The sequence below is a fragment of the Poeciliopsis prolifica genome, unplaced genomic scaffold, assembly GCF_027474105.1.
Source record: "Poeciliopsis prolifica strain line A6 unplaced genomic scaffold, Auburn_PproV2 SCAFFOLD035, whole genome shotgun sequence".
In the NCBI taxonomy this organism is placed as follows: Eukaryota; Metazoa; Chordata; class Actinopteri; order Cyprinodontiformes; family Poeciliidae; genus Poeciliopsis; species Poeciliopsis prolifica.
Genome location: NW_026562410.1, coordinates 1,710,169 through 1,737,153, shown reverse-complemented (window position 1 = coordinate 1,737,153; position 26,985 = coordinate 1,710,169). Strand labels below are relative to the sequence as shown.

Here is a 26,985-nt window from a genome sequence, read left to right as displayed (position 1 = left end):
AAAAATATAAACTGAAATAAATCTGTAAGTGGGCAAATACTTTTCATGACACCATAGTACAAACACTACTACAAAGTCAGCATCATTCACAGATTTTTGAGTAAAAAATTATTGACATCAATAATAATGATAATAAAAAGCCAATACCAAATGCTTACAACACTCTGATTAGAGTGAAACTGCATATTTGATCTTTACTTTGTATACCGTGCAGGTTTTTTTTTCTTACTTCCTGCCTTCAACATCACTAAAAGCCTTTCATAAAATAATATGGCACTACTATTACGACCAGATCAAGATTTAGCAGTATTGCTCATGTTGACTGACAGGTAATTATTCAGTTGAAGAGATAAGTTTCGATGCATTTTCCCTCTCAGCGTGAGCTGCCAAGCCTAATTTGTTGTAAATGTTTATCTACTCCGCTTGCGCTGCCTCACATGTAATGTAGTATTCATAGCTACTGTAAATCTACGAGCGCGTCGCAATGACTGCATAAAATCGAAGTACCTTCATTTTCAGCCCTCCTGTGGTTGTGAGCGTCCTCCCTGTCCTCCCCATGCCGTGATGGGATTGGTGCTTTGTGGCCGTGAGTGCTGTGTGCGTGCTCCTCAGAACCATGTGCGACTGAAATGCCATTATCAGCAGAGATGTAAGTAAAGCTCTTACGTTGATTTATAGGAAGATCTCTTCCACAGCATGTAAAGAGAGATACCTGTTTCCCTGTGCCCTCCACTTTCCATCTGATGTACAAATGATGTGGATTTGTGGGCATGTCCTTCAGACTTATGAGGGTCTTCACAACCAGAAACAACACTTATTATTATTATTATTATTAGGAGATTCCAAATGTAAGTAATGAGGAATTATTCTATTCTATGCTATGCTACACTCTATCTAGAATATTGATACACAACCAAGAGGTACCTGGGCTATGCCGTCTCTCTCCATGCTCTGATTTGTGGCCTTGAGTATCATGTCCATGTCCATGGGACTTGGAAGCATCTGGAATCAATATTGAGGTTACAAATAAACATCTGTTGTACATCACTAGTTGTTTTTGTGCATTCGTTTTTGTAGCTTTTTTTATTTTATTTTTATTTTTTTTTTACTTTTGTGCTTGTTGTATGAAACTACCACAACATACTGTGTTGCAAAGGTATTCATATGTCTCAAGGTTTTTTTCAACATTTTGTCAACTTGCAGTTACAAATGTAAATGCGTCTCATTTGGATTTTATGTGATAAACCAAGAAAAAAGTAGCACATGCTCGTGAAGTAGATTATTTATGATTTTAGAAATAAAAATGTGCGCACATTTACATTCCTCCCCTTTTGATCCGATACTCTAAAATAAAGCCTGAGACTAGGGACCAACAATAGATTTCTTCTTGTTCACAGGTGGACTCTGCTCAGCAATTATGCAATGTCTAATTGCAATTGGTCGCACATCATTTTTCGTAAAACTAAATCTGCTCCACCTTTTTCAGGTTATTTTCCAAACACGTCACAAATAACACAGAATGTTGGTTTATCACATCAAACTCCAATGACATATGTTGAAGTTTCTGGTTGTGATGTTACAAAAATATATATTAAGAGGTCAAAGGCTTTGAATACGTTTGCATTATGCTGTATCTGACAGTTCTACCTGTCATTTCAACATTTCTGGGCGCGTGCTCCTCCTCTCTGTGTCCATGCGAGGCTGTTGAACTGTGACCATGAGTCTCATGTCCGTGGGACTTGCCATGGCCTGGATTAACATTTTGATTTATTAAGATCTCTAAGAAAACACTCTAAAAATATCTTTCCTCAGTTTCTAATTGATGTTAGCTTTCATTTTGTTTTTCATATGTACCAACATAATGTGTCTATGACCCAATCTTGGACTAAATCTGGTAAATATACCTGTCACTTGAGCTTTTCTGTGTGTGTCCGACTCATGTCCGTGTCCATGAGACGCCGAAGGATCTGGAATAAGTGTTATCAAAAAAAAAAAAGACAAGTCTGCACAGCATTGTCCTTATATTTTCTCCCCATTTTACAAACGTATCTGTTATGTATCAAACATTATTTGATTCTAAGAGAACAATATCTACTCCCTCTAACAACTATACCTGCAGTTTGAATCACTTCAACTTGTCTATGGGAGTGCTCTGTCTTTCCGTGTCCTTGTGAGGCTGGCGGGTTCTGACTGTGATGTACATGGGCGTGAGACACATGAGCATCTGAAATAATAATTGTCAATAAAATACCAGATGAAAAAAAACTGCTTTTTGCAGCTTTTGACTCTTTTGGGGGCATGCTTTGTAAATGTGGATGACCTCAATGTTTTGAAGAAGTTTACAAAAACTTCTGACTATCCCTCTAAAAGTTTACCTGTACTTTCCACTTTTGTGTGTGTGTGCTCCGTCGCTCCGTGTGAAGTAGCGGATTTGTGGCCATGGTGAGTCTGAGACTCATGAGGATCTGAAATACATGTTTTCGTTTAGCTTACGAGTAAATGCTCGAGTAAATATCTACCTTTTGCACATTTAAATTTCAGTTATTTTCTGTAAACTTACATATTTAGTATTAGTGACATTAGAGTTTTCAACTGAAATGTCTCTGCTTTCTATAACATGTACCTGTCCTTTCAGTGTGTGTGTGTGTATGCCCCTCTTCTCCATGCCCATGTGGGGTTGCTGGTATGTGACCATGAGCATCATGTACGTGTCCACTAGGCTTGAGGGGATCTGAAATAAATCATTTAATATTAAGAATATAAACAAAGTGTTTCCTTCTTACACTTTTAAGGTTCCAATGGCATCATTTTGTTTATTTATTTTCCTGATATTGTGATATATCATTTAAAAATCATACAGCGCCTAATTTTAAAAAAGTATGCTACTATTTTCTAATTAAGATTTCAGATCATTTTGGTAAACTTGCAGTGTCTCGAGAAATTATTCACACATCTCCTGCTTTTTCTTACTTTGTTACAACCACAAACTTCTGTGTATTTTAGAGAATTTAATAGAATTTATTTAATAGCAGACCTACATAAAGTAGCACATACAAATGCAGAGAAAGGAAAAGGATGCATAGTTGACCACTTAAACTGGCATGTCTGGCAAGGTGTGCATTACATATACCGAGTGACCCAGTATACGTAAATCTCAGCCCAGCTGATCCGGAGCTTATTCGCAAAGAACGGGCAAATATAACACATTATGCACATTTCATATTTTTATTTGTAAAAACTGTCAAAAAACCTGTCTCCTTTTCCCTCTAGTTCACAGCTACACACTAATTGCTGTTGCACCATCACATGAAATCTCCCCAAAAACGTTAAAGTTTGTGGTTCTGATGTAGCAAAAAGCAAAAAAAAAGTGGCTGGCTGTTTTCTCTCTCTGATGTTTTCATCAGTCCAGCTTCAGATTATTGCCATAAGATTATTACATCCATACTGTATACCTGTCCTTTCTATTATATTGTGTCCGTGCCCCTCCTCTCCATGTCCAGGTGAGGATGTTGTTTTGTGGCCTTGTGCGAGCGTCTCATGCATCTGGGAGACTGATGCAATAATGTTCATTAATATAGGCAGCAAACACTCACACTCACTTTTTCTGTTTCTAGTAGACACACACTCTAATATAAAGAAACCACTGCCAAGATCACAAACTGAATAGATACCTGCTTTTTGTGTATTACTGTGCCCTCGCTCATCTGTTGCTGTTTTATGGCCATGAGTCTCATGAACATGTCCATCGGATTTGTGGGGGGCCGACAAAGCTATCATGAAAATAATACACATATTTAAGATGTTTTTTTTTTCTTTGGGCATCCATTCAGAAAACATTATTATTCTGTTAATAATAGAAGTGTGTTACCTTTTCTCTCCTCTCCATGATGAGATAATGTCTGGCTCTGAATTACATGTCCATGTTCCTCAGATGTGTGCTGGTCTGGCCCATCAATTTTAGTGTTAATACAAAAATAATAATAATAAAAGATTAATTTTACTTTCATACATTTCTACAAGGTGTAACTTGTAGGTAAATCTATTGAAGCCCTGGAAGGAAAGTGATTTTCCTCCATCTCTTTCAGGGACAAATTTTTTGAAGATTGTATATGTACTTTTGCTTGTGAGCAAGTCAAATATTTTTTTCTTGAAAATCATCACAGTTCCTATTAAATAAAGGAAAAGCTATTGGCATGAGCTCACAAATCATTGTGTCAGGAAGGAAAGATCCAGTTTATAAAACACATTATGTGTGACTTATATCTCTTGCATTTCAAGCATTACACACATTTCGACTTAAGCCACCCGATGCAGTTCTCCCACATAATGCACTTCCAACCACTACAACTAATAAGGGTACCTTTCCTTCCAGCTTGTGTTTCTATGTGGCCCTCTCCATGATGAGATGATGTTTGATGCTTCAGAGTCCCATGCGATTGTTCCTCAGATGCGTGATGGCCTAACACAACACATTATTCTAATGTCATCCATTAAAAAGAACGAAGAATTATGTTTCCATTTCTCATCTACTTCATTGGAGTGGAGCTAACATTGCTGAATGAGTATGAGTTCTCAGGATACTACAGAGGTTAGGATCTCCAAGTGAATGTATGTGTGTGAAACAAACTAAGATGGAAAACGTGAAACTACAGGGATGTAAGAAAATTTCTACAGGACGGATTTTCTACCTGTGAATCGTTCACAGTGACAGAAGGCTTTTCTTTTTGTATGTTTTGCCTCACCTTTCGTTCCGTGAAACTGTCGCTCAGATGTATGGGAGACTGATAAACATCATCGTTAGCAACACACGGCATAATTGTTACCTTTTATTCCAGACGTAAAATACCACACGAGTAACATCCGTGGAATTTAAGTTGTCCAAAATGACAGGACATGCAAATGATCATTTTTGTTGTCTGTTTATCGAAACAATCTGTAATTACATGCTAATACCTGTGGTTTCAGCTGTTCTGTGTGGATGCTCCTCATGCCCGTGACCGGCTGGTTTAATGTGTTCCTGGGTGTTGTGCCCATGTGTGTCTGACGCAGCAAGATTGCAAAGAACAAAATAAGAAAAATAAAACACTCTGAATAGTTCCTAATTACATTTTAGTCCTCACATCAAACTTTCAGTGTCTTTCTACCCGTTTGTTCATTGTTATTTCTCTTGAGGAAAAAAAAAATCCCTGGTAACTTTAATTTGAATAAAATGATAAACAAACCCCAACCCCACAAGTGAACAAGATACCTATGCTGTTAGTCTCCTCTTGCCTATTTTCCTCTGAGCTTGTTTTGTGTCCGTGGTTCTCATGGTTGTGGAGGACTGCAACATTGAGATTTTTATGAAAATTGAGATAATTAAGCAAATCATTTTTTTAAAGCTTCTAATGTTTACAGCATTGTGACTTTCAAAGTCAATATTTTTGTTGACTCTGCATTGATTACCACAGAAATAAACTAGAGTTCAAGCATTCATTGATGGCATTAAGCTTTATGTTACATCCTGTAATGATACCTTGTCTTTCTGGGGATTTTTCACCCTCTGCTCTGTGTTCAGATGCTGCTTCATGACCATGAGCCTGATGTATGTTTTCTCCATGACTGCTGTGAGCTGAAACACCACAATCATTACTATAAAAGCAGCACATCTATATATTTTTACAATAACTTTGTCAAAGACTGCAAGCTTAAGGACATCCACTCTATCACCAGGCTCCACCTGCCTGTCATGCATTTTAAAATTTTATTGCTAACTCTCTAATTTTGGTTATGACAACAAATTTAGTGGTAGGAGCGCTACAGTTTAGAAATGGAATCTAAAATTAATATGTGACAAAGTTATGAAACTGTTGAAAGTGATATTTCTGAACCCAATAACATTTTATCTCATGACACTCTCTTCAAACACTGTCTGTCCTGTTGAGGATTCACTCACCTCAGCATGCTAAATTCTTGAAGTTTCTGTCAAGACAGACTAACTTTCTGTTGGAATAAGCTGATGTTACTTGGCCACTTGGGCGCACTCATGAACGGTTTATAGCTGATTGAACTTTCAATGTAAGTTGTGAAGTAGGACAAAATCAATAAAAACCCACTACAGAAAGTAACTTATTTTGCCATTCATATACTTAGCATGCACACTTAGCATCTACATCTGGCACACATAAAAACCTATACACTCACTTCATGAATAAATACGATTTTACTTCAGAATCACAATTTCCTAAGACCTGAAGTCACATAGAAATGTGTTTCTGGTTCCACCAACAGGCAAGGCAAGACAGACAGCAGAGTTACAGCTTTAAAATGAGAAAAACTCTTAAAAACAAGAATATACCTTTAATGTCTTCATGCCCGTGCTCATGGCCTTTCTCTCCATGTGACTGGGATGAAGTGGGTGTTTTGTGGCCATGGGGTTGATGTGAGTGTCCCTCAAACATGTGGGAAACTGTCACATCACAGATGCCATTGTTGTAAGCAAAGCCAGGAAGAAAGCAGACACTAAGATGCATTCCTGCCTTGATTCTGTCATTGCGTCATTTACTACTGTTAGAGGTCATGTTGAGAAATTAACCACTATTGGTTTCTACTGCTACGGTAGAGATTATGTATCCATGTGACACTACAGAGCTGCTGCATTACATACCTGTTTGAGACTTTGTGTTTTTTCCCTCTTCATGTTCAGGTAAAGTTGCTCTGTGGCCATGCACCTCATGTCCATGTCCCTCTAACTCATTGGAAATAATCAAGACATGATTGTTATTTCCAAAATGAGGAAAACCGTCTGGGGAGCCGAATATCAACAGCTCTTTTAGTAGCCATCAAGCTGCCAATGCTTTTTCTAAGTTAGGGCATTGTGATTTTAAGTGATTTTTTTCAGTTTTTCTGTCTCTGAGGCCAGTTATATAAGTAAATATTTGCAAACTACAATGGCAATTAATTTAACCCTCACGCCCCCCAAAAAAGCTACAAATATTTGCCTAGATAGGATTTCTTTTGGTCTTATGTTATCGCACTCAAGCAGTGACCTTGAGGGTCTAATCTCAGAACAACCGATCAGAACGTGAACATAGAAATTTGGTTACCTGTCTTGTGAGGATTTGCCTTTGTGTGCTGCTCTTCACCGTGTTCAGACAGGCCGGCTGATGCATGAGCCTCATGTACATGTCCCTCCGTCATATGGGAAACTGGCAAACCAAGGTTTTCAGCGAAATCTCAAACATTTTCTATTGTTTTTCACCAAACATGAAAGTCTACGGAGCTAATCACTAAAACTAATTCTCAGATTCATAAATACCTGTCTTCTCAGTATCAATGCTGTCTTTTACGTGCCCAGAGGAGGTTTTTGTCGAGTGTCCATGAGTTTCATGTTTGTGTCCCATAGATGCATGAGGGTCTGACACAACAGAATCATTATAAGAAGCATAAAGAATTAAAATGTTCTGTTATGTCCAGGTTAATATTGCCTGCACATGTGAAGAGATACCTTTAATTTCAACATGATTTTCTGTTTGCTTCCCTTTCTCTCCATGTGCAGGTGAGGGTATTTTGTGGCTTTGAGTTTCATGTGTATACTCTTCAGACTTGTGGAGGTCTGAAAAATCACAAGGTTAACTGAAATAGCAAAGGAAATTTCAAGACTATGTACTGTATTTCAAAAGTTTCTTTAATTTTCTTGGTTGCCTGACAGCAGTTTTCCCTCTGAATGGTTTATGATTGATTAAACTGGAAATTATTCAATCTAAGAAAACCGGAGTTGGTTGATCGTTGTATGGAAAAAGGACAACGTATCCGATAAGCTCAGCAGAAAACTCCTGCTTTGGTAATGAGCTAATTATTTTATGACTTCTGTAAAGTGGAATGCCAGAGTACATAGATTTTTATCTTAATAGCTGTACAAACTGATTTGTGATAATGATGTGAGGTAGCAAACACTGGAGTGCCTTATCTGAGCCGCTAATACAAGGCGTTGCATGTAGCCAGCTCTAATGACTTTTATAGCAGCAAACACAATTTATGCCCCCACTTAGTGTTAAGTTATGGATCCTCTGTAACAGTCTGGGCAACGACTCCGAAAGCTGTAACCAGAGCTCATCAAATAAACCAGACACTTATTTTTTAAGTTCTCCATAATTATCCTGAGATCAGCTGCAAACATTGTCCCCTTGATAGGAAAATATTTGCAGCTTCAATATATTTATGGTTCCCAGATACAAATATTTGCTATCTAGCCGTTGCTCTTTGCCTGTATTATATTCTGGCATAATATGTGGCCTATGTCTGCAATTAAACGATAGCTTTACAACTACTGCTGCATGATGTGATGGTGAGGAAGACTACATCCCTGAAATATTCCTGTAGAATGTTTTGAACAGTAGGAAAGGCTAAAATTGCCATTTGGTCTCTCATTTGAGTTCTCAAAAACATACATTTTCCTCTAAATCGACCTCGTCTGAATTGTTCATATGATGCTTTACCATTTCCAATTTGGAAGAGATTCTCAGGAAGAGATCAGCTCCTTGCACAAGAACAATAAACAGCTACAAAAGATAGCAAAGCCCCCCACAGTTCACAAGCTCAAACTTAAAAAACAAACCTGCTACCTGCATGATTCCTGAGGAGGAAGGTTGTCAGAAAACCACTGACTGACATCGAAAGACTGGCAGGAAGACTTCCATTTCCAAAGTAACACACGCAATAAACACTAAAAGGACCACTACCCAAACTCCAAGACATGCACCACAACCTTAGTTCCAGAAGAATTCATGTAGGATTTTGGACTGGATATCATGGTTGTCTGACTTGATCACTAGTGAAAATCTAGTGGGAATTGACAAAGGAGGAAGCCGCACACAAAGCCAAAGAGTTTTAGAAATGGGTTTAATAATTATAAAACTGGCGCAGACATTAAAATGGCCTTTGTGTTGAAACTTATATATTCAATTTGTTCAATGCAAACAGCTATAAATGCAGGGATTTGCTGATAGATCTGCTTCACAGTTAAAATTAAATCTCGTTAAGAGCAAATGTTTGCACAATTACAATAAGCTATGGCTGATTGAAGAACTAACATCCAAACAAAATGGATACCTTCAGCCTCTGCATGTCCCTCCGCCTCTCTCCGCTGCCCTTCGTGTTCAGATAAAGTTGTCGGTTTGTGGCCGTGAGTCTCGTGTCGGGGCTGTGGACTGTGGGCACCTATCACAGAGCAACACTGTTTACACAAAGGTCCTCAAAAGGAGGTGAAATTTATTTTCCCCCTTTTCTCTAAAAGTCTGGTTTTCATTTTGAGCCCATCAGCTTCAGTCGCTGTCTAAGTGAATCTATGATGATGCTCTTGGTGTCAAAAATTGCCTCAATGACAGACCACTTTGTCGGCGAAGAGATGAATTTATATAGATCTGACCTTGAGTTTTTATATGGCCATTTTTCACTCTGAGCTGTCAACGTCCATAATAAAAAAATTTATTTTGCGCACGAGAGTTAAGTCTGCCTCTACATTTACGTGAAATACCTGTCGTTTTAGATGTTTCCTCTTCGTCCTCCTCTTCCTCCATGTCTTGCTCATGCTCAGTGGAGCTTGTTGCCTTGTGTCCATGACTCTCATGCACAGACTTGTGGGAAACTGAAGAACCACAGTCATAATCAACAACACTAGAACAGAGACCTTGTGGGGTATTTCCTCAGCAGCCTGAACAATACAAACTTCATAATTAGGCTGATGCTGCAGCAGCTAAAGATTACTGATAGTCTATTGTCTTCCTGCCTTCTGCTAAGACCTAGTTTTCTTTTTTCTTGTCTTTCTTTCTCTCTCTCTCCCCCTCTCTGTCAGATAGCGGATGGGCCCTTTGGGGGCCTCAGCCCTGGGCTTCGGGAGGGATGGGGGAGAGCTGAGAGAGTCAGAGGGGCTTCAGCAGCTTCTTCATGGCTACATTTTCACACTGGGTGCAAAAGTTAGAACACGCTCCCGCTTTTATGTGAACGTCATAAATGTGTCTGAATGTTCGTTCCCCCTTTTTTATCCAAACTATACCGAGACAAAGCACAAAATACCTGGCTTATGATACAGTAACGCCTTCTCACGGATGTATTTTCCTGTGTCAAGATGAGAACAAAACATCTCCAATCAATACCAGCTAACCTCACACACACATACCAATTGTAACACATTTTTAATTGCCTCTGCCTACTTCTCCTTCAGGGCTTTATATTGTTCCCAAGATTCTCTACTGTATGCTTTTTGGGCTAACAGATTGAGTCCAACAAAAAAGGAGAGATGTGAAACCAGTTTAGTTAATACAGAGCAGGTCTAAAGTTTACAGAAACACATCAAGGGCATGAACTTTAAGGGTTTTTCAAAACAGAAAGTAGGTGAACGAGTTTCATTTTTTCATAACATTTTTTTGAAAAACTATACAGTTTTTCCTAGGAATTAACAAGGTTGTGGTACATGTCTGGCTGAATATTTGACCACTCTTCTTATCAGAAATAATAAAGCTTGTGTGGTAGCTTCCTGGCACAGCCTTTGCTTTCAAGCAAAAGTCATAAATCTCCAACAAGGCTGAGGTGAACAATTAAAAAAGCTTAACATTAGCCAGCTTTAGCCATTCCAAACCAGCTTCAATATGTGCTTGAGGTAATTATTCTTTTGAATCACCCAGCTGTGGCACATTTTTACTCATTATGATGTTCAAGATCAATCCAGGAACCGCCTCGGCTTTTGCCTGTATAAAAATATAACTGAGGTGTATGACATCAGCATCGTGATCATGAAAGAAAGATCTGTCCAAAGTAGACACCTTCTATCGCATCTGAAACGTGAAGCTGCCTAAATGTTGAAATCAAATGCTTTCTTGCTCTGTGTTCAGAGAACATTTTTCTAAGAATAAAATGTGTGTTTGGAAGAGTCAAGGTAAGACTTGGAAATGTTTTTGCTGCCAATGACACTGGTGCAGTAAAAGACATCAGTGGGTAAAATACAGAAGAGAGACGATTTTCAAATTCAGCTCAATTCAACAGATAAGACTGTTGAATACGACTGAATTTTCCAACAAGACAATGATTTGAAATGCACATGAACATGGCTTTGGAACTGCTAAAGCAGACTATCATTGCACTTCTGTAGTGTCCTCACCTTCGACTCTACTGGAAATGGTTGAAAGCAAAGCTTAAATGTCAGGAAACCAGCAAATTTAATGGGACTCTACCTTTCTTGTAAGAAGACAGATCGAATTTCCAGCCAGAATAATTGCGCTTGACAGACACAAGCAGTGTGTTATTACTTTGCTACTTGCTAAAGGACATGTAACTAGATATTAGAGCGCAGTACATATAGTGTATGCACTATATGTTATAACTCTTTTTGTATCAGATGAAATACAATATAAACTCTTGGTCAGACTGCTGCTGGCCAGATTTAAATGTAGATCAGGTATTTTCATCAATAAAAGCATGGTTCATTAAGTTAAACTGCCACAGTCTTCCTCAAAGAGATGATTGCTAACAAAAATGTGAATAACTAATCAAAGTGAGTGACCACACCATGAACATCATTGAGGGACTAATGATTGCCGGCCTGCTAGAGACTACGGAGCTGCATGCCTCCATCTGTGTTTCCCCCCGTGAGGTGTTTAGAGCGGGTGCTTTTTCAGATGGGGGGATTCAGCAAGCATCCTGCTCCCCTGCGGTGCATCCCCCTCCAGGCTACCTCCCGCCCACTCGCTCTTTCGCCCCCCTCCTTCTCTCTCTCTCTCTTCCCTACTTTCCCTGGGGCTCCGGTGAGACAGGACGTCGGCTGCTGTTCTCACAGAACCCAGAACCGTTTCACACAACTGGCATCATGCCATCGTTGCATCTCATCAAAGTTTACCCTGCCTACGTCCCTCTGACTGTGTCCTCCTCTGGCCCAACCAGACCCGCCTTCTCACACATCTGTCACACTCGCTCGCTGTGGCGAAGCGGGATTCTGAATCACGGGTTGTTTCGGGGGCTGCCGTTGCGCAGCGGAGAGCGTAAATGAATTTGATCTCGGTAACCTGCGCTGCCTCGGGGGCAGAATGATTCTCGGTATTAATCTCAGTCAGCTCAGCCCCAAAACTGTCTGACATCAGACGTTGGCAGCCGAGGCATTCCAGGTTCTTGCTCATTCTGCAGCGACTGAAAGCGAAGGGCTGTGAGAGAGTCGGTGGGGCTTTGTAAGGATAGACAGTGATGAAGCTCTTCATCTGCCCCCTCGCAGGCACGCTGACATCATACATAAACCAACACACAGTTACCTCTAACAATACAGTACGTCTTTATTTATGCTTTCAGAGTTTGTACATTAATGCTGGAGACGCTGTAGTTTGTAATGTGCTGCAGCTAGGTGAGGTTAAGTTGGGCTTTGCCCCGATTCTGTCTGCTTTGTCTTTGTGTCTTTTCTCGGCTCTGATCCTGTGGCTGATGTTCCTCAATCCCCTAAATGTCTCTGAATGATGCAAACACAATGCCAACTGTAGTCATTCCTTCAAAGACTTCCCTATATCGCACATTAAACTTTCCCTCATCAGTACGCGCGCTCAGCCTCATACCCTCAATAAGGAAATCTCAGTGAACTCAACAATTCCCTCTGACATGTGAGATGATGCAGGATTACATAGAAAATAATCCCAAAATAAAGCAGCCTGGTTGGAAAATGACCCCCCAAGTCAGATTTTGACTAATCTAGTCAATGATGTGCCTTACCTCCATCAGTTAGGCTTGAATGATGCTGAACTTTTACGGTAGGCTCTTCTATGTAATGATGCTGATGATGATGATTAGGGACAGAGTGATGAGAGGAACCTTCTGGAACAGGGTGGGACAGATGTGAAAGCTCGGGGACTGTTTCTGAACGAGTGAACTCCCTCGGCGGGGAAACTCCCTTCTCCCCCTGCGGAGACGACAACGAAGGAGGATGGAGCTCTGTTCTGACAGGAAGCGTGTCAGATTGTCCCATCGGTACCAGCGGAGGCTCCGATGAAGTGAGGGTGGATAACGCGTGGTGCGTTTGAGGGACTGAGCCCTCTGTAAATCTGCTTTCTGGCGCCGGAGCTCTGCTGTCTGTTGAATCAGGTGCAGGAGGACAGAGAATGTAAATGCAATGAGGAATGAGCAAGCTAAGGCATTAGCATAAGAGATGCTGCCTCAGATTGTTTGTCTGAAGAAAGCCGAGCTTTTCTTTTGCTAATTCACACTCGCGCACACACACACGCAAAAAGTGAGAACGCACAATGAAAGTGTGATTTCACACTGCTGAGATAGGCTAAATTCAAAAGCTGTTCCACGACCCTTTCACTGCTGGAAGTACTGTTCAGCTTTCCAACATTGTGCGTTTTGGGGGTGTGACCATTGTTGACCTGGTTTATAAATAAAAAAAATTACAATATCATTCATTGCGTTGTTACCCAGTCATATACTAGACTGTCTATGCTTAAATTCTCACTATGCCGAGAACCAATGAATAACATCATTTGTATCCGTACATTCTCTTTTTCAGGAGGCATCACTGTTTTCTACTGACTTAATGATTGTATTGATAGGTATTTGTCATTGAAAATACAAACGTATATGTCCTCACAAATAAGCTTTCAGATACAGAACTACTTTATCTATGTTTTTATTTACTTCTTTAATATTTTGCACTTTACATATGCCACATTTCTCTCATCTCAAAAATACTGCTAAAAAAATACATTTCTTTTTCTGTTAAAGGTAGCACATCTCATATCATTAGCAATTCTAAAAATGTGTGTCTCTTTTTTTTAATCATATCTCTTTATTACCATAGAATATTTGTTTATGACTGCAGTTTTTCTTTTTGGTTGTTAATTTGGATAGACGTTTCTCAGAAGTTTTTGTTTCTTCTGTCAGTGCCAGCCAGATCGATCAAGAATTTCCTCTTCACACCGTGTAACTTAAGTTGCATCTAGATAATGGCGTCTGTAACAGAATCTAATCCGATAATGACGCTCGTCTTCCATTACAGGACTGACATAACAAAGATTAATTCTAAATTACTACCATATTCTGTTTTGTACATACATTGGAGTTGCTACACTAAATACGCTGCATGGTTTGAAAGAGAGAAGAGACAAAAGTGACCTTACTCACTGGTTATAAGAGTGTTTGATAACACTATAATTTTATGCCTGAAAATCTTTCAGGAAGTTTTTTTGTTCTTCGTAAGTTTTCAGAACACAAAGCTCAAATGGCTAGTGGGCAAACTAAGAGGACGGGGCAAAAAACGATTGAGCAAGCAGGTTACATGTTCTACATTCACTAATATTTCTGCAGATCACAAAACTCACACGCACACACATACACACACCAAAAACTGCTGGCTTATCGTTTTCAAAGCAATAAAATCCTTCTTATTATCTCTGGTCACTTTTTTAAATGTTCTGGCGATATTTAAAAGCTCCAAGTTTTCAAGAATGAAAAGCCCTCTTCCCATCACCCTATACTTTAGATTCTTTGTAAAAAATAAAAATGATCTTAAATCTGACTCTGTAAGGTGTAGGAATAACTTTGAGCTCCACTCTACCACCTAAATTAAGTTATTTTTAACCCAGCAATTTTTAGAGGGTGCAATTATCTATTGTAGTAGAAAAACACTAAAGCACAGCTAAATTATCTGGGGCAGGTTCTATGCGCTGTGCCTACCTTCACTTTTATCAAGATGATGAGGGTTTAGAGAACTCAAAAGTGAGTTTCCAACCTCAGCATAGGGGCCTTTGAGGTCCGAATCCTCTGCATGTACAGAAAAAGGTAAAATAAAAGTTTTGTTCGTATCCATCTGACAGCACCATTGCTTTCTCATGGACGCCATCAACAGTCTGAACTGATATCCATCATAATCCTGTAGAAATGCACCCATCTGTCCAAATGGACTCACTAACAGTCCCATGATGACAGTCTTTCTGGCACACACACACAAGCACACGCACACCTACTGCACACACACGGCGCCAAACGCATCCCCTCTGTTCATGTGCTTACACACGTCTAGGTGTCCTCTTCACAAATGGATTTGCATATAATGAGATCATTTATCACTGCTTCTAAAATCATCTAAGAAAGTGTAAATAATGCCTAAATGTCACTTGTCAGTCTTAGCATTCTCATCATTTGTTACAAGAGTGTGAGACGCTGATTTGGCTTCGCAGTAATGAAGCCATCGTGATTCAGGATCTGTTAGCATCTGCACAAAATCTTAATGGAAGTCAAACAGCATGGATGTTGTTAATGTGTCACATGATTTTCAAGCCATGGTTCAATCAGTCGATAACCGGAGCCGAGGTTGAGTTTTGTGAAAATTCAAGGATTTGAGGAGAGCAGCGTGAACGCCAGCCCGTGTTCGCACACTTTCCCGCACGTGCCTGACCACGTGACCGTGCATTTTGAAGCTCTTGTTAAGTTCCAGATTTTGGATGAAAAATAAAACGGTGGTCACGTGAAGGTCATGTGGTCGGGGCTTGTAGATTTATGACAGGGTTCAAGCATTGGGTCATGATGACCTGAAACCCCCCTCACCATGCCTCCACCCATCTGTCCAGACTGACCAATGAGCTGCGCGCCCGGTGGATCAGACTCTGTTGCCAATAGATCGCTAATCCTCTGAGCGTGCTCACTGATGTAACTGGGGCAGAGATAAGACAAAGAATGCGAGTACTATGACATGGCTGTCCAATACATACTGTTTGCTGTAAGGATTTCATAGATACATCTGGGCAGGGAGCAGTCATAACATGAAACAAACAACAAATCCCTTCGCTTTTCATTATTCCTTCCCAACCAACCACAAAATATTAAGATATGAAATAATGTCCATCCATAATATGATGCTACAATTATTTTCTAACTTTCCATTCTGGTCAAATACCTTGAAGCTTCATAAAAGACGAGAAATGAAAGTTTTTTTTTTTCATTTAAGATAATTAGTGGTGTAAAGTGAACTACTTATAGACATCATAGCACCTTAGCTGCACAGCAGCATAAAAGCTTGGCGTGTTGGTGTGTGTGCGTGTGTTGTAGAGTGTGCATGTGCAAACAGTAGTGGTGGGTGCTTGGTGAGAATGGGACCTAAGACCTCAGATCCCCGGGAGGACACAGAGGAGATGGAGATGATTTATGGGTTCCACTGAACTGCACCATATGCCTGCCATAAATCTAAACATGCACACACACACACACACTCTCTCACATGCACTCACACCTACACACAAAAATGGGGATTACATACAACAGGGTCAGGCTAAAAACCTAAATACACTCCTCTAAGCCCATGATTTTTAAAAAGGTAGCAGTACAAGTTGACTGTTGAATGGGATTTTTCATTATGGTGTCCCAGAAGGACAGCTGAACCCTTTGAGCTACTTATATTAAATACAGGCATTTGGTAGCATGTATGTTTCTAGAATTAGCTTCATTTTTTTTTTTACTCTCTGAGCATACATATCCATGTTTAAAAACCTTTTTATTTTGTCTGTTACACAATATGAGTCTAACTGGGGGTGTCTGTGAACATCAGTTTCCAGATTTTCCAGATTCTCAATTGGATTTGGATCTGAACTTTGACTGGGTTATCTGAAAACTAATATGCTTCGGTCTAAATGTAGCTGCAGCTGTGAGTTTGGAGTCATGAAACACCTCCTCTGGTTCAAATGTTTTGTGATCCCTGTTGAAGAAAACCCCTCAGCATAATGCTGCCACCACAATGTTTCATACAGGAGCTCTTCTGTCCAAAAGAGCATTTTGGCTGAAAAGTCTAAACTTCCTATCCTGCAAACCGAAACTAATAGGATGCCCTGGATTTTATTTGAGCATATCAGAGTAAAGGGGTCTGAGTACAAATAAACACCTTAGTTTTCATAAGTTTTCTATAAGGGGCAGCTAGAGAAGCTCCTTAAACTAAGACTCATGTTTTTGACTGTGGGGAAATGCCATCAAAAACCCATAATTGCACAGCACACAGTGCATGCAATCGCCACACAAAAAGGTACTGAATCAGAAAATCAATATGTGATATTTGAATTAATGTTGCAAAGGTACAGCAAAAGCATACAACTTAAAACGAAACACTCTTTAGGTAGTTTAAGATCAGAAAATGTTTCTATTTCACTTAAGTTTAACTGGAACGTGCATGATGTCGGAAGCCGACGTCCTTCGTGATGAGCTTTCAAAGGCTCACGAGGCCCTTAGTTGAAACTCCTGTCAGATTCTCCTGAGTCATTGCTAATCATTGAACTGTTTTGAGTTTCCTCCTTATGTCAGCCAAACAACAAAACTGCTGCGTCGTTCAAACCGCCCACGCTTAATGGATTCCTTCAAGAGCAGAAAAAGTCCGATGACATCACGTTGATGTGGAAATCCAAGCGCATCCCACGTTTTGACTTCCGTTTTGGCACGGCATTAAAGGTGCAGCTGCTCACCAAGATGGCAGGTTTTAATTTAGTATGAAGGCAAGCTGGGCTTTACGGGCTTTAAAGACCACTTTACTATACATCGAGGCAGCTGACAGAAACTTTTCTCGTCTCTCCGGGGGTTGTTTCAGATCAGTCAGTCAGAACAAATAAAGTCTGAATATCCACAACACTTTGACAACCCAGCTTTCAAGACAGGACAATCCACATCTAACATTAATGTTCGGGATATAAATAGCCTGAGAAACGGTCAATGTTCAGCCTAAGACCTCCAGTAAGTTGGAGGATGAATTATGTATGATTTCTGCACTGACACAAACACCCCGACTGTCAGAGTCTATAAGCACGTCTGCAGGAGCGCACATTGGATTTGTCACAAATGTGTAGGAAGTTTCTGCTACAATGTGACTGCATCATTTAAACATCCAGAAGGAGAAAAATTCATGTCACTTATTAAAGTGGTCAGATATTTTGGACTGATATTTCTTAATTTTCTACAGTAGGCTTCGTTCTGGGCGTTGCTTTTATATATGCAGACACCAAAAGAGGCTCCTAAGACTCCGCTGTGCTTTCATTATCAAATAAAGAGAAACTTCAAAACAGGAAATTCAGCTTTCCACTTTGGAAAACCTACCTACTAATTTATTTTTTTTTTACCTACTCCCAAACTTAAATGAGCAGATTATTACAATTTACTACATATATTAGCTACGAAAATGTATGTGCATTACTGTGTATATGTTGATGTATCAAGTCACTGGCAAATCAAAAACTAATCAGTTCACTTAATCAATTTGCCTCCTTATGTTTTCACTCTTCACAGCTTAAAGTCATCAGAGTGAATTTCAGAGACAGAAACTCTTAAAGTGATGGAAGCTATGACACAGCTTTGAATCTCCCAGCTGTGGATGATTCGTTCATGGAACTCCAGTATGAAATGAGCCAAGTGGAAGGAGAGGACATCATTGGTCGAAACATCGTAATGCACCCCAAAAGGTGTGAAATCCTATAAAAGGCCTTGTAACCATTAAAAAGTGGGAGATTTGTGGAAGATTTGGAATCAAATGTGCTGAACAAATCTCCTCCCTGTTGGTCTGATTGAAGTAGAGACGATTCAAATTTTGTGTGATGATTTTTATTCCATAAGTTTGCCACTTTTTCATCCCCCAACAAGAATGGTGCTCCAAAATCTTAGTTAGCAGTGAACCTGATATACTTAGATTGTTTTGAAGCATCCAAAGCTATTTCTTTTCATACGCGTGTGTTGAAAGTTCTGGTGAGATTGGATGGTTCAACGGGACGGTATACCCGAACTCAGATCAAAACTGGTTTGGGAATTGATAAAGCAGTTGAACGTGTTATTCCTGGAATAGTGCCAAATGGGAAAATAAGTGAATTTATGGACTATTCTTGAAAGCCAGGTCTTTTCCAGGAAGCCAAATGATGTAAAGGAGCACTACTATGTCTGATAAGAGAAAACTGATGGCTACAAAAGATAGGAGTTTCTCTGCAATTTCCCAAGATGCAATAAACCAGACTAACAGGGTAGGAGGATGGGAGTAGTTTTTAGCTGCCATACATAATTAAGATCCTGTGTTGATCGGAGGAACTTCACAATAAACTCAAATGTGTGAAGTCAGTTCTTATTGATAAATTAATGGTGTAATAATCTCACCTTAAGAAAAAATTAAAAAAAACAAAACACCTTTATTTGACATTTATGGCCGTGAGTGTTTTCAAACTTCTGGCACTGTCACTTGTGCAAAACTGAGAACATATTTCTTCGTAAGCTAATCATATTAGTCAGTATAGACCAAGAACTGAAATTGTCCATTTAGAACCTCTGAAGCTCACATATTAACCCAGTTTTAACTTACTCTAATAATCTGAACAAAATCTCTACAAATCTCTACAACTGCACAACAACTCCTAGGAGAAATCTCAATGATTTCTCCACAGTGCCAAGCCAACAAACATGTCCTCAGATGTTCCATAATATGTTTCATATTGACTGCCAAACAAGGAAAGGTTAACCTAAGGTGTCTCATAGGCCAGGGTTGTTGTTTTCTGTTGTTTTCGGTCTCTGGATGAGCTAAACAGCTGCTGTCTGCTGCATCATATCTGAGGAACAGACATGAGAGCGTTGTCAATCATCTGTTCCAGCTCTCTGACAGTGAGACGAATGTTTCCCAAAATACTGAAGCACTTCTTTAAGAAATATTGGTGAAGTAAGTGTCAGAATCTTAAAGAGGGGGAGCTTAAGAGGAAAAAAATAGCCTTAAGCATTTTATTGTTGCAAAATCATAAAAGCACTTGGCTTCTGTTGGTGTGACCTTCATGCAAAGGTAGATTTGGTGTTTTAGGACTAAATAACAAAGACACATTTTCTTTCTGCAGTGTGTGCAACTGTTGGTGTAACTAGCACTACATGTCTACTGCATGGTGTACACTACACAGGACTGAAGTGACATTATGGGGTTAGGCTTCCGCTACTTCTTTTTACAGTAAAAAGGAAAATCTACTCGGTATCACTATCTATGGCTAAACTATGTTTCGCACCTTCCAAAGGAGAACTTAAAGGCTCGTGTGTAACGGCCGGCGACCGTTCAGTTTCAGAGATGACTGCTGCTTCAGTTTGAGCCTCAACGTCATCCTCGCCCTGTTTCCTATCTTCATTTCCAGGAAAAGAAGAAATACAGCATGAAGGTAAAGAGGTGATTTTTTTTTTTTTACTTTACAAATTTCAACAAATTAAATGATGCATTGACAAAAGCCGGATCGGTCCTGCAGCGATGGGGATAATTTGCAAAACAGAGATGCTTTACTCTGTTCGCAACTGACGTTTTGGGGACGAATGGCCCATATTTTTGAAAACTGTCTGTGATGTATTCACGTGGATTGAATATCCTGTGATTATTAAAAATGAAAATGATGAGTCGACTCTCACTTTCTGCACTAGATTCCCCAAAACACTGTTGTTGACTCATCAAACTCATGATGAGGACAGTAAGTTAAAAAAGTTATTGGGTGAGAGGAAAATGAAAAATTAAGGTAAAAAAAAAATAAAAATTTGATCAACGCCGACGTTTTGTACATCTACTGGTGGAAAACAGGTATTGCAATCCCAGAGACAGTTTCTTTTCAAAACACAAAATCACATTTTATGCCATCAAATTAAAAATGAATCTGTGTGAGTTTGAAATTGGTTCTCCACAGCTAACACCACACAGTCATCTAGAATATTTTATCAGCGCCATTATTTGCTCAAATAAATCATTCAGTTGTGTCTTGATTGTCAAAGGCGGTCGCATTAGAGTAGAGCTCTGAAGCCTGGTCCGATTGTTACGTTTATCCACTCGTCTCTTACTGTCGGGCCATGTGTCGGGCCATGTGGAGGAAAGCCCAGTGCTGTCAGGGTAGAAGTTGCCACTTTGCCGATAGTTTCAGTCTAACAGCTCGGAGGCTGAGAGCCTCTCCACAGAGAGAATCCCTAATCAAATTCCCTTTTATTCCTGCCTTCCCTCTCTCCTCACCCTGAATCACACTGCATTACAACAAACTAACATATGCCCACATCCTTATCTCCAATTGCTCCCTCTGTTCTCTCGCTGCTCTGTTTTGCTGCTCCATGCACCGACATATGCACAAGCCCCCCTCCTCTCCTCTCGTTCCTCCGTCCTTCAATCCATCAGCGGCAAACTGTCATTAGTCTAAATATAAAAAGCAGATATGTGGAAGAATTCCTTCTGTGCAGGTTAGAGCGATGTTCTGTGATGAAAGGAAGTGGCGACAGATAGATCTATTAATAATGAAGCTCCAAGGGCTCACCAAGTGTAGAGATGTGGGGTAAAAGAAAAAAAAAGAAAAAGAAAAAGAAACGAGCAACTGGAGAGAGCCAGCTGAACATCACAGGGGAGAGAGGTGGAGTTTAGAAGGGATGCAGATGAAAAAAAAAAAAAGAAGAAAGATGGTTAACTTCAAAATTTCAGTGCAACAGAAAAGGGATAAGAAGCGAGAAGGGAAGAGAGGCAGAAATCAGTAGCACATCTTCTGCTTCGCTTTGCATTATTACTTACTGGAACCGGAGGGGGAACCAGCAATTGTACCTGAAAGAGAATAAGAAAAGGAAGCGGAGATGAGAACTTGTTTATTTATGCATTCAATTTGCCTAAAGACTTGACTCTGGCTCATTTATCAGACTCAGGTGGGGGAAAGCTGCTAAGAAAAATAAGGGTTGCAGAAGACCACCTCTCACTGTCCCGGAGTAATTACAGGACCTGAGCTGTCTTCCCACTTATCCCATATTTTCCCCTTTCCCAGATTCATGTTTGTTCTCCCCAGCAAAGTGTCTATCTTATTTGCTTTTTTAATTATTTTATTTTTTTTTCCAAATAAAGCTTCTTTTTTTTAACTAACTTTAGATATAGTCATGCAATGATTAATGCATTATGTTTTTTTCAAGTTATGGCCATTTTGCTTTCTATTGCAACCAAGCAGAAGCTGCAAACATTTAAATTTTTAAATGCCACTAATGGGATCCAAGAGTTTTAAAAGGCCAGGGGTGAGGTCTGAAGGTGTGTGTCAGTACTAATATAAGTGAGTTGGAAACAACAGCATAATGGGGGGTATGAGGGAGGAGAAGCTGACAATTTTCTGCAGTGTGGGTGCATGTAAAAGTGTGTGCGTCTCCGCTGGTGTTTCTCTTATTGCATAAAGAGTGTGGCAGTGTAAAAGCAGAAAAGTGGGGAGGGGCTGCCCTAGATTATTATTTTATCATCGCTAGCTGCTGTGCCTGGTTACTCTCTCCAAAAGGATTTCCTCCTCACACACCGCTGTGCTGTTGCACATCCCTGATCTGCTCTCTGCAAGGAGGTCACAGAAACGCCAAAGAGCTTCGCGCCCTCGTAAGCTTTCAAACCGTCCTTTCTTTTCAGCCTGTTCTTCTGCTTCTACTTTTCATTCAGGACCTGAGAGTCATAGTAACGCCTTCATCAGTCCAATACAGAGCAAAAAAGTCCTTCAAAATCTTTACACATCAAATTATTTTAGGAGACAAAAATAATGAATGTGAATCCTTCATGATATCTGGTTCAAATCTTGCTCTCTCACAGGCTGAATGAACCAGAAACAAATGGTGCTTAAATTAATTCTAAGTCAAGACTGTGAACTTTGTTTCAGAGGGCTGCGGTCTGTCTTACTGTAGTACAACTGATGCGGAGTACAACAATGTTCAATCATTTGAACTTCAGAAATACCTTGTTCCCAATTTTTATGTTTAAAAATCATTCCACCCTGAAAATGCTAACTCTTGAAATAAACTATCAATAGCCCAAAATGTATGCCGCTTTATCCCGTGATGTGTGGACACAAACATCTGACCAGAACCGCCTCCGCCCTAAAATGGATAAGCACAATGCGTGAAGCAGGTACGTACAGGTGTTGGGGGTTCCAGTTGGTGCAGGCAGGTAGGAACCTGCTTTCCAGGACTTGGCTTTGAAGCCCTTCTTGCATCGCTGGCAGTCCTGCCCGGTGGTATTGTGTTCACACTGGCACTGGAGGTTCCCCTCAGTCAGCAGGCACTGGGAGGCATGGAGGTTACACTTACACCTTGGAGAAGAATCAGAGAAAACAGTCGACACATGTGAGAACATAGACTGTGACCTACTGATAGTTACAGAGGAATATAAAAATATAAATAAATCGGGGGCAACTACAGACAGACGATGCAAAACCAAACAGATTCCTGAAATTGAAAGACATTGGTTATCCGACTGCAGCTAGTTTTGCAGAAACATCTGAGCGGTTTACTCAGTTAAAACTACAAACCTACAAAAATAACAGATTTTTATGCGGCACACCTCTTGTGCAGAGGCCTCAGATTTTCTGCTTTGATGTTTTGGTTCATTGTGTTAACTGTCACTTTTCAGACTCAAATATATTCAGTTCTGCCTCAGAAGTCACCGACAGAACTGCAGCATCCTTTCGCTGTTTTGATGTTTGCTTTCTCAGTTTGTACAGCTGCCACTCCATCTGATTCTGCTTGATTTCACTCGCAGCCTTTCTTACTTCACTCACTGAATGAAGTAAAAAAACAACCTGCACTTTCTCGCAATTAGCTCTTTTATTTATTAATCGAATGTCTTTTACTGATTTACAGGTCAATCAGTCAACAGTAAATAAGCATGCAGGCATTTCAGTATCTGATTTTGTCATTTTTGCATCTACGAAATAAAATGTGAGTAGTCCAAATCTGATTTCCACATGAGGTCCAAGACATGCAACACAACAGTGAACATTCCTTTTATTAGATTCCCTTACGGCTTAGAAGCAAAATACTTTGACCTTTATGCTGGAATTTGATGAGACATTTTTACATAAACACTGCCAATTCATTTACTTTGCAAACTTTTCACAAATGTCTACAAAAGCAGAGGTGCACACTTGACCTTGGCAGAGGGGGAGGACCCAGGTGTGCAGATCCACACGCCACAGTTCTGCCATGAAGGAAATGAGGATCTTAAGGACACTCCGCAAGTATGACTGGAAATTACAGCCTTTTCCAGTTGAGCGACTGGACTCCAATCCAGTTTGTTCCACTGGAGTGAACACCTATCCGTCTGCATCAAATATTCAAAGAATGGCCTCCGTATTCGAGGAGAGACGACTGCTTCAATTTTCTCTCCTCGCACTAATCTTCGGCGCTCTTCCATATTTGTTCATTTCCTTTCTTTCTTCGAAGGCGGATGTGGTGAGAAGCCCATCAAACTGAGGCCTGATTTTGCAACAAGTGCATAATAACAATTGCCAAAACTTGGGAAATTTAAAACAAGATCTAAGTTGACGGAAAAATTGTGTCTCTGATCACGAGGCTTACGGTGGTCCAATGAGCCCTCCGCCCCCGGCCCTCCACCTCCATCTCCCTCTGACAGGACATGCCACGGAGAATCCATCCACCAACAAAGCCTCATTTCCTGCTTGCATTTTGAAGGACAAGAGCTGTCCACTTAGGGAAGAGTGAAATTGGAAATTTCTTTTTCAAGAAGAAAGCATTCTGTATGAGAGAGTGAATGTGCGTCAAATGAGACAGGTGTGTGCGTGTGTGTGTGTGTGTGTGTGTGTGTGTGGTTTTACTACATGCATTTGGGATGCATTTGTTTGCAAGTGCAGATGACAGGCAACAGATCAGGCAAAAACAGATGCGTTGTGACTAATGCCTGCACTGAGTGACTGACAGCCGCGAACATATCACCGCTTTTCATCTCCTGCATCTTTGCTGATAAATCTCATCTGTCTCATCTTGAAAGTTGAAGCACTGCTGAGTGCAGGATCTAAGAGTTGCAGCTTAAATCAATACCGGAGAATAGAGTGATTTCCTAGGTGTTGGGCGATGCAGTTTGTGTTTTTTAGCTCTCATTCAACAAGAACTAGAATGTCCGGCTCATTATACATATGACAAACCCCACTTAAGGCACGACATTAACACTTCAACAAGTTGAAAAGATATACATCCACTGACACTTTTTAACCCTTCCAGAGCTAACATAGCGGCGACCATCCAGCCAAATTTGCAGTATTGTAATCCCGCCACATTTTGCGCTATTTGTGAAATTTCAATCGTTTCTAAAAAGGGAGACTTTGGCCTTTCCAGCCAATCTGGAGTTATTATGGTTATTTCAACCCCGGCGTAGCAGGGTTGGAAATTAATCTGAGGGGCACTCTTGAATAGATGGTAAGTTGGAAAAATTACTTGCCAGATATTGAAAGACCAGTTGTTGTGGATAAATGGGCAAATATATTTACTCACAGAACATTTAAAGAACTGCTTACAGTTAAAATATGCAAAAATATCCATTTGAAACTTAAGTCTTACAGGGTTAAACATTTATTTGTGGAAAAAAAAGAAAGGAAAAATGTATTGTATTGCAGTTCTCTCACTTCTCAATTATGGACTGTTTTCTTCTAAAGCCCATAAAATGCATAAAAGTCCAGAGATGAAATGTGACAAAAAAGTAAAAAAGTTCAAGTGGGATGAATAATTTGGCAAGATCCAATAATTAGAGACATCTGACTCCCACTCGGGCGTGTTATCCCCTTGACCTGATATTCTGACCTCAACCTCGCAGCACCACCGATAAAGACCACAAGTACTTCCAGCCTCGCACTCCTTCCGCTTGACTGATGTGACACTCCGACTCTCAGAGTTATGCGTCTCGCTGCTCTCACTCTTGCATTTGACAGCTTGCTCTGGGATTTTCCCCGCCTCTCTTTCCAGTCCCTCCGCGCACAAATAATACATGGGAACAATCGTATGTTAATGTGCAAGATGTCGGCTGTTGCTGCAAAGTCATCAAAGCAGGAGTGCAGCTATGAGCTGAAGGAAGTTAAGATGGGACAGCTGGATCCATCAGAATTGTTTTTAGTTACTTAGGGCAGGAGGAAGCAAGCAGATTAGACGAAGGTAGAGGAGAGGAAGTGAAAATGGGGAGTTTTTTTTCTCAGAACAAAAGGAATATTCATTCTTCTTTACATTAGAACCCACTCATAAATTGCAGTTTTAATTAGCTGTGGTAATTACAGGTCAGTGCTTCTGTTCATCAATCTGCTCTGCGCAGTTTCTGTGAAACTGGCAGCAGTTGTTTTTCTTTTTTCTGTTTCCCATGTTGTTTCGTCTTTTGCATGCATATGCAAGCACACATGCAGAGGGTGTGGGTGTCATGGCGAACACACCACAAGAAGACGACGAGTGGAGAGAAAGTCCAATTATACCCCAGAGGCAAAATATATGATGGTAAAAGGGAAAACCGCATCCGAGACATCTCTGTAACCTGCTGCATGCGTTTGTGCTTCACGGCTATTACTGACTAAACCCTCATTACAGGAAGGAAAAATCTAACAAACAGGCCCGATGCTTCAGGTTGGCTGTTTCTCCGCATTTATTTCACTCAGACCAGGCAGTGAAAAAGAAAACTTCCTCATTAATTAATCCTTATTTTAACCGAAGAGAAATGTTAGCCTTGCTCAATGTTTGTCAAAGAAACAGTCGCATTGCTTCAGTGAGAGGCATTGAATATAAAGGCAAACTTCTGTGACAAAAGAAAGCCACCAAAGCTCCTGACATTGTTGCTATATTTCAGCCATTAGTTTGAGGCTTAAGAAGCAGAGCAGAGTGGGTTAATCGTAAGTGGCAGCACCCCACTCAAAATGGAAACGAGAATTCACAGAGTTCTGCTGCATCATCACCAGGTGTGCTACTTTAGCACAGTCATTCATTTAGATTTTAAACAAGCATGTCCAGGTAAATAAAGCGATTCACACTTTTGCATGGAATTGGGAAACGTTACTATTAGATAATTAATGTGGCATTAACGTTATAATTGTGAAGCTTTTGTCGCAGTGGTGCTCATGTGCGCTTTCCATGATAAGTGAGAGTAGAGAGGCTCGTGCTGGGTAAATTTTTTTAACATATCAAACAGTTTGGCTTATTTTGAAATGAGATTATACATGAAATAATTGAACTAGTTAGTTAGGCAGGGAAAATTGGAAC

At 40.1% G+C, this 26,985-nt stretch overlaps 1 protein-coding gene across 10 annotated transcripts in view; it reads right to left on the bottom strand.

Annotated features, from left to right (window-relative positions):
• The window catches only part of ntng2b (netrin g2b), a 78,220-nt gene that overhangs the window by 12,793 nt on the left and 38,442 nt on the right, over positions 1 to 26,985 (bottom strand). For 3 of the 10 annotated variants that reach the window (XM_055052547.1, XM_055052548.1, XM_055052549.1), the window contains 28 exons: positions 22,876 to 23,048; positions 21,518 to 21,547; positions 20,001 to 20,111; positions 14,683 to 14,769; positions 12,724 to 13,080; positions 9,515 to 9,625; positions 9,091 to 9,198; positions 7,487 to 7,594; positions 7,298 to 7,396; positions 7,086 to 7,187; positions 6,647 to 6,727; positions 6,338 to 6,448; positions 5,516 to 5,611; positions 5,249 to 5,323; positions 4,954 to 5,040; positions 4,743 to 4,781; positions 4,361 to 4,459; positions 3,869 to 3,943; positions 3,672 to 3,770; positions 3,453 to 3,551; positions 2,624 to 2,731; positions 2,376 to 2,465; positions 2,114 to 2,224; positions 1,905 to 1,967; positions 1,648 to 1,749; positions 925 to 1,002; positions 713 to 793; positions 508 to 624 (listed from right to left, as the gene is read on the bottom strand). In XM_055052547.1, the coding sequence (XP_054908522.1) occupies positions 508 to 624; positions 713 to 793; positions 925 to 1,002; positions 1,648 to 1,749; positions 1,905 to 1,967; positions 2,114 to 2,224; positions 2,376 to 2,465; positions 2,624 to 2,731; positions 3,453 to 3,551; positions 3,672 to 3,770; positions 3,869 to 3,943; positions 4,361 to 4,459; positions 4,743 to 4,781; positions 4,954 to 5,040; positions 5,249 to 5,323; positions 5,516 to 5,611; positions 6,338 to 6,448; positions 6,647 to 6,727; positions 7,086 to 7,187; positions 7,298 to 7,396; positions 7,487 to 7,594; positions 9,091 to 9,198; positions 9,515 to 9,625; positions 12,724 to 13,080; positions 14,683 to 14,769; positions 20,001 to 20,111; positions 21,518 to 21,547; positions 22,876 to 23,048 (2,897 nt within the window). The remainder of the gene's footprint in view (positions 1 to 507; positions 625 to 712; positions 794 to 924; positions 1,003 to 1,647; positions 1,750 to 1,904; positions 1,968 to 2,113; positions 2,225 to 2,375; positions 2,466 to 2,623; positions 2,732 to 3,452; positions 3,552 to 3,671; positions 3,771 to 3,868; positions 3,944 to 4,360; positions 4,460 to 4,742; positions 4,782 to 4,953; positions 5,041 to 5,248; positions 5,324 to 5,515; positions 5,612 to 6,337; positions 6,449 to 6,646; positions 6,728 to 7,085; positions 7,188 to 7,297; positions 7,397 to 7,486; positions 7,595 to 9,090; positions 9,199 to 9,514; positions 9,626 to 12,723; positions 13,081 to 14,682; positions 14,770 to 20,000; positions 20,112 to 21,517; positions 21,548 to 22,875; positions 23,049 to 26,985) is intronic. The other 7 variants (XM_055052552.1, XM_055052550.1, XM_055052551.1 and 4 more) reach the window with 7 other exon arrangements.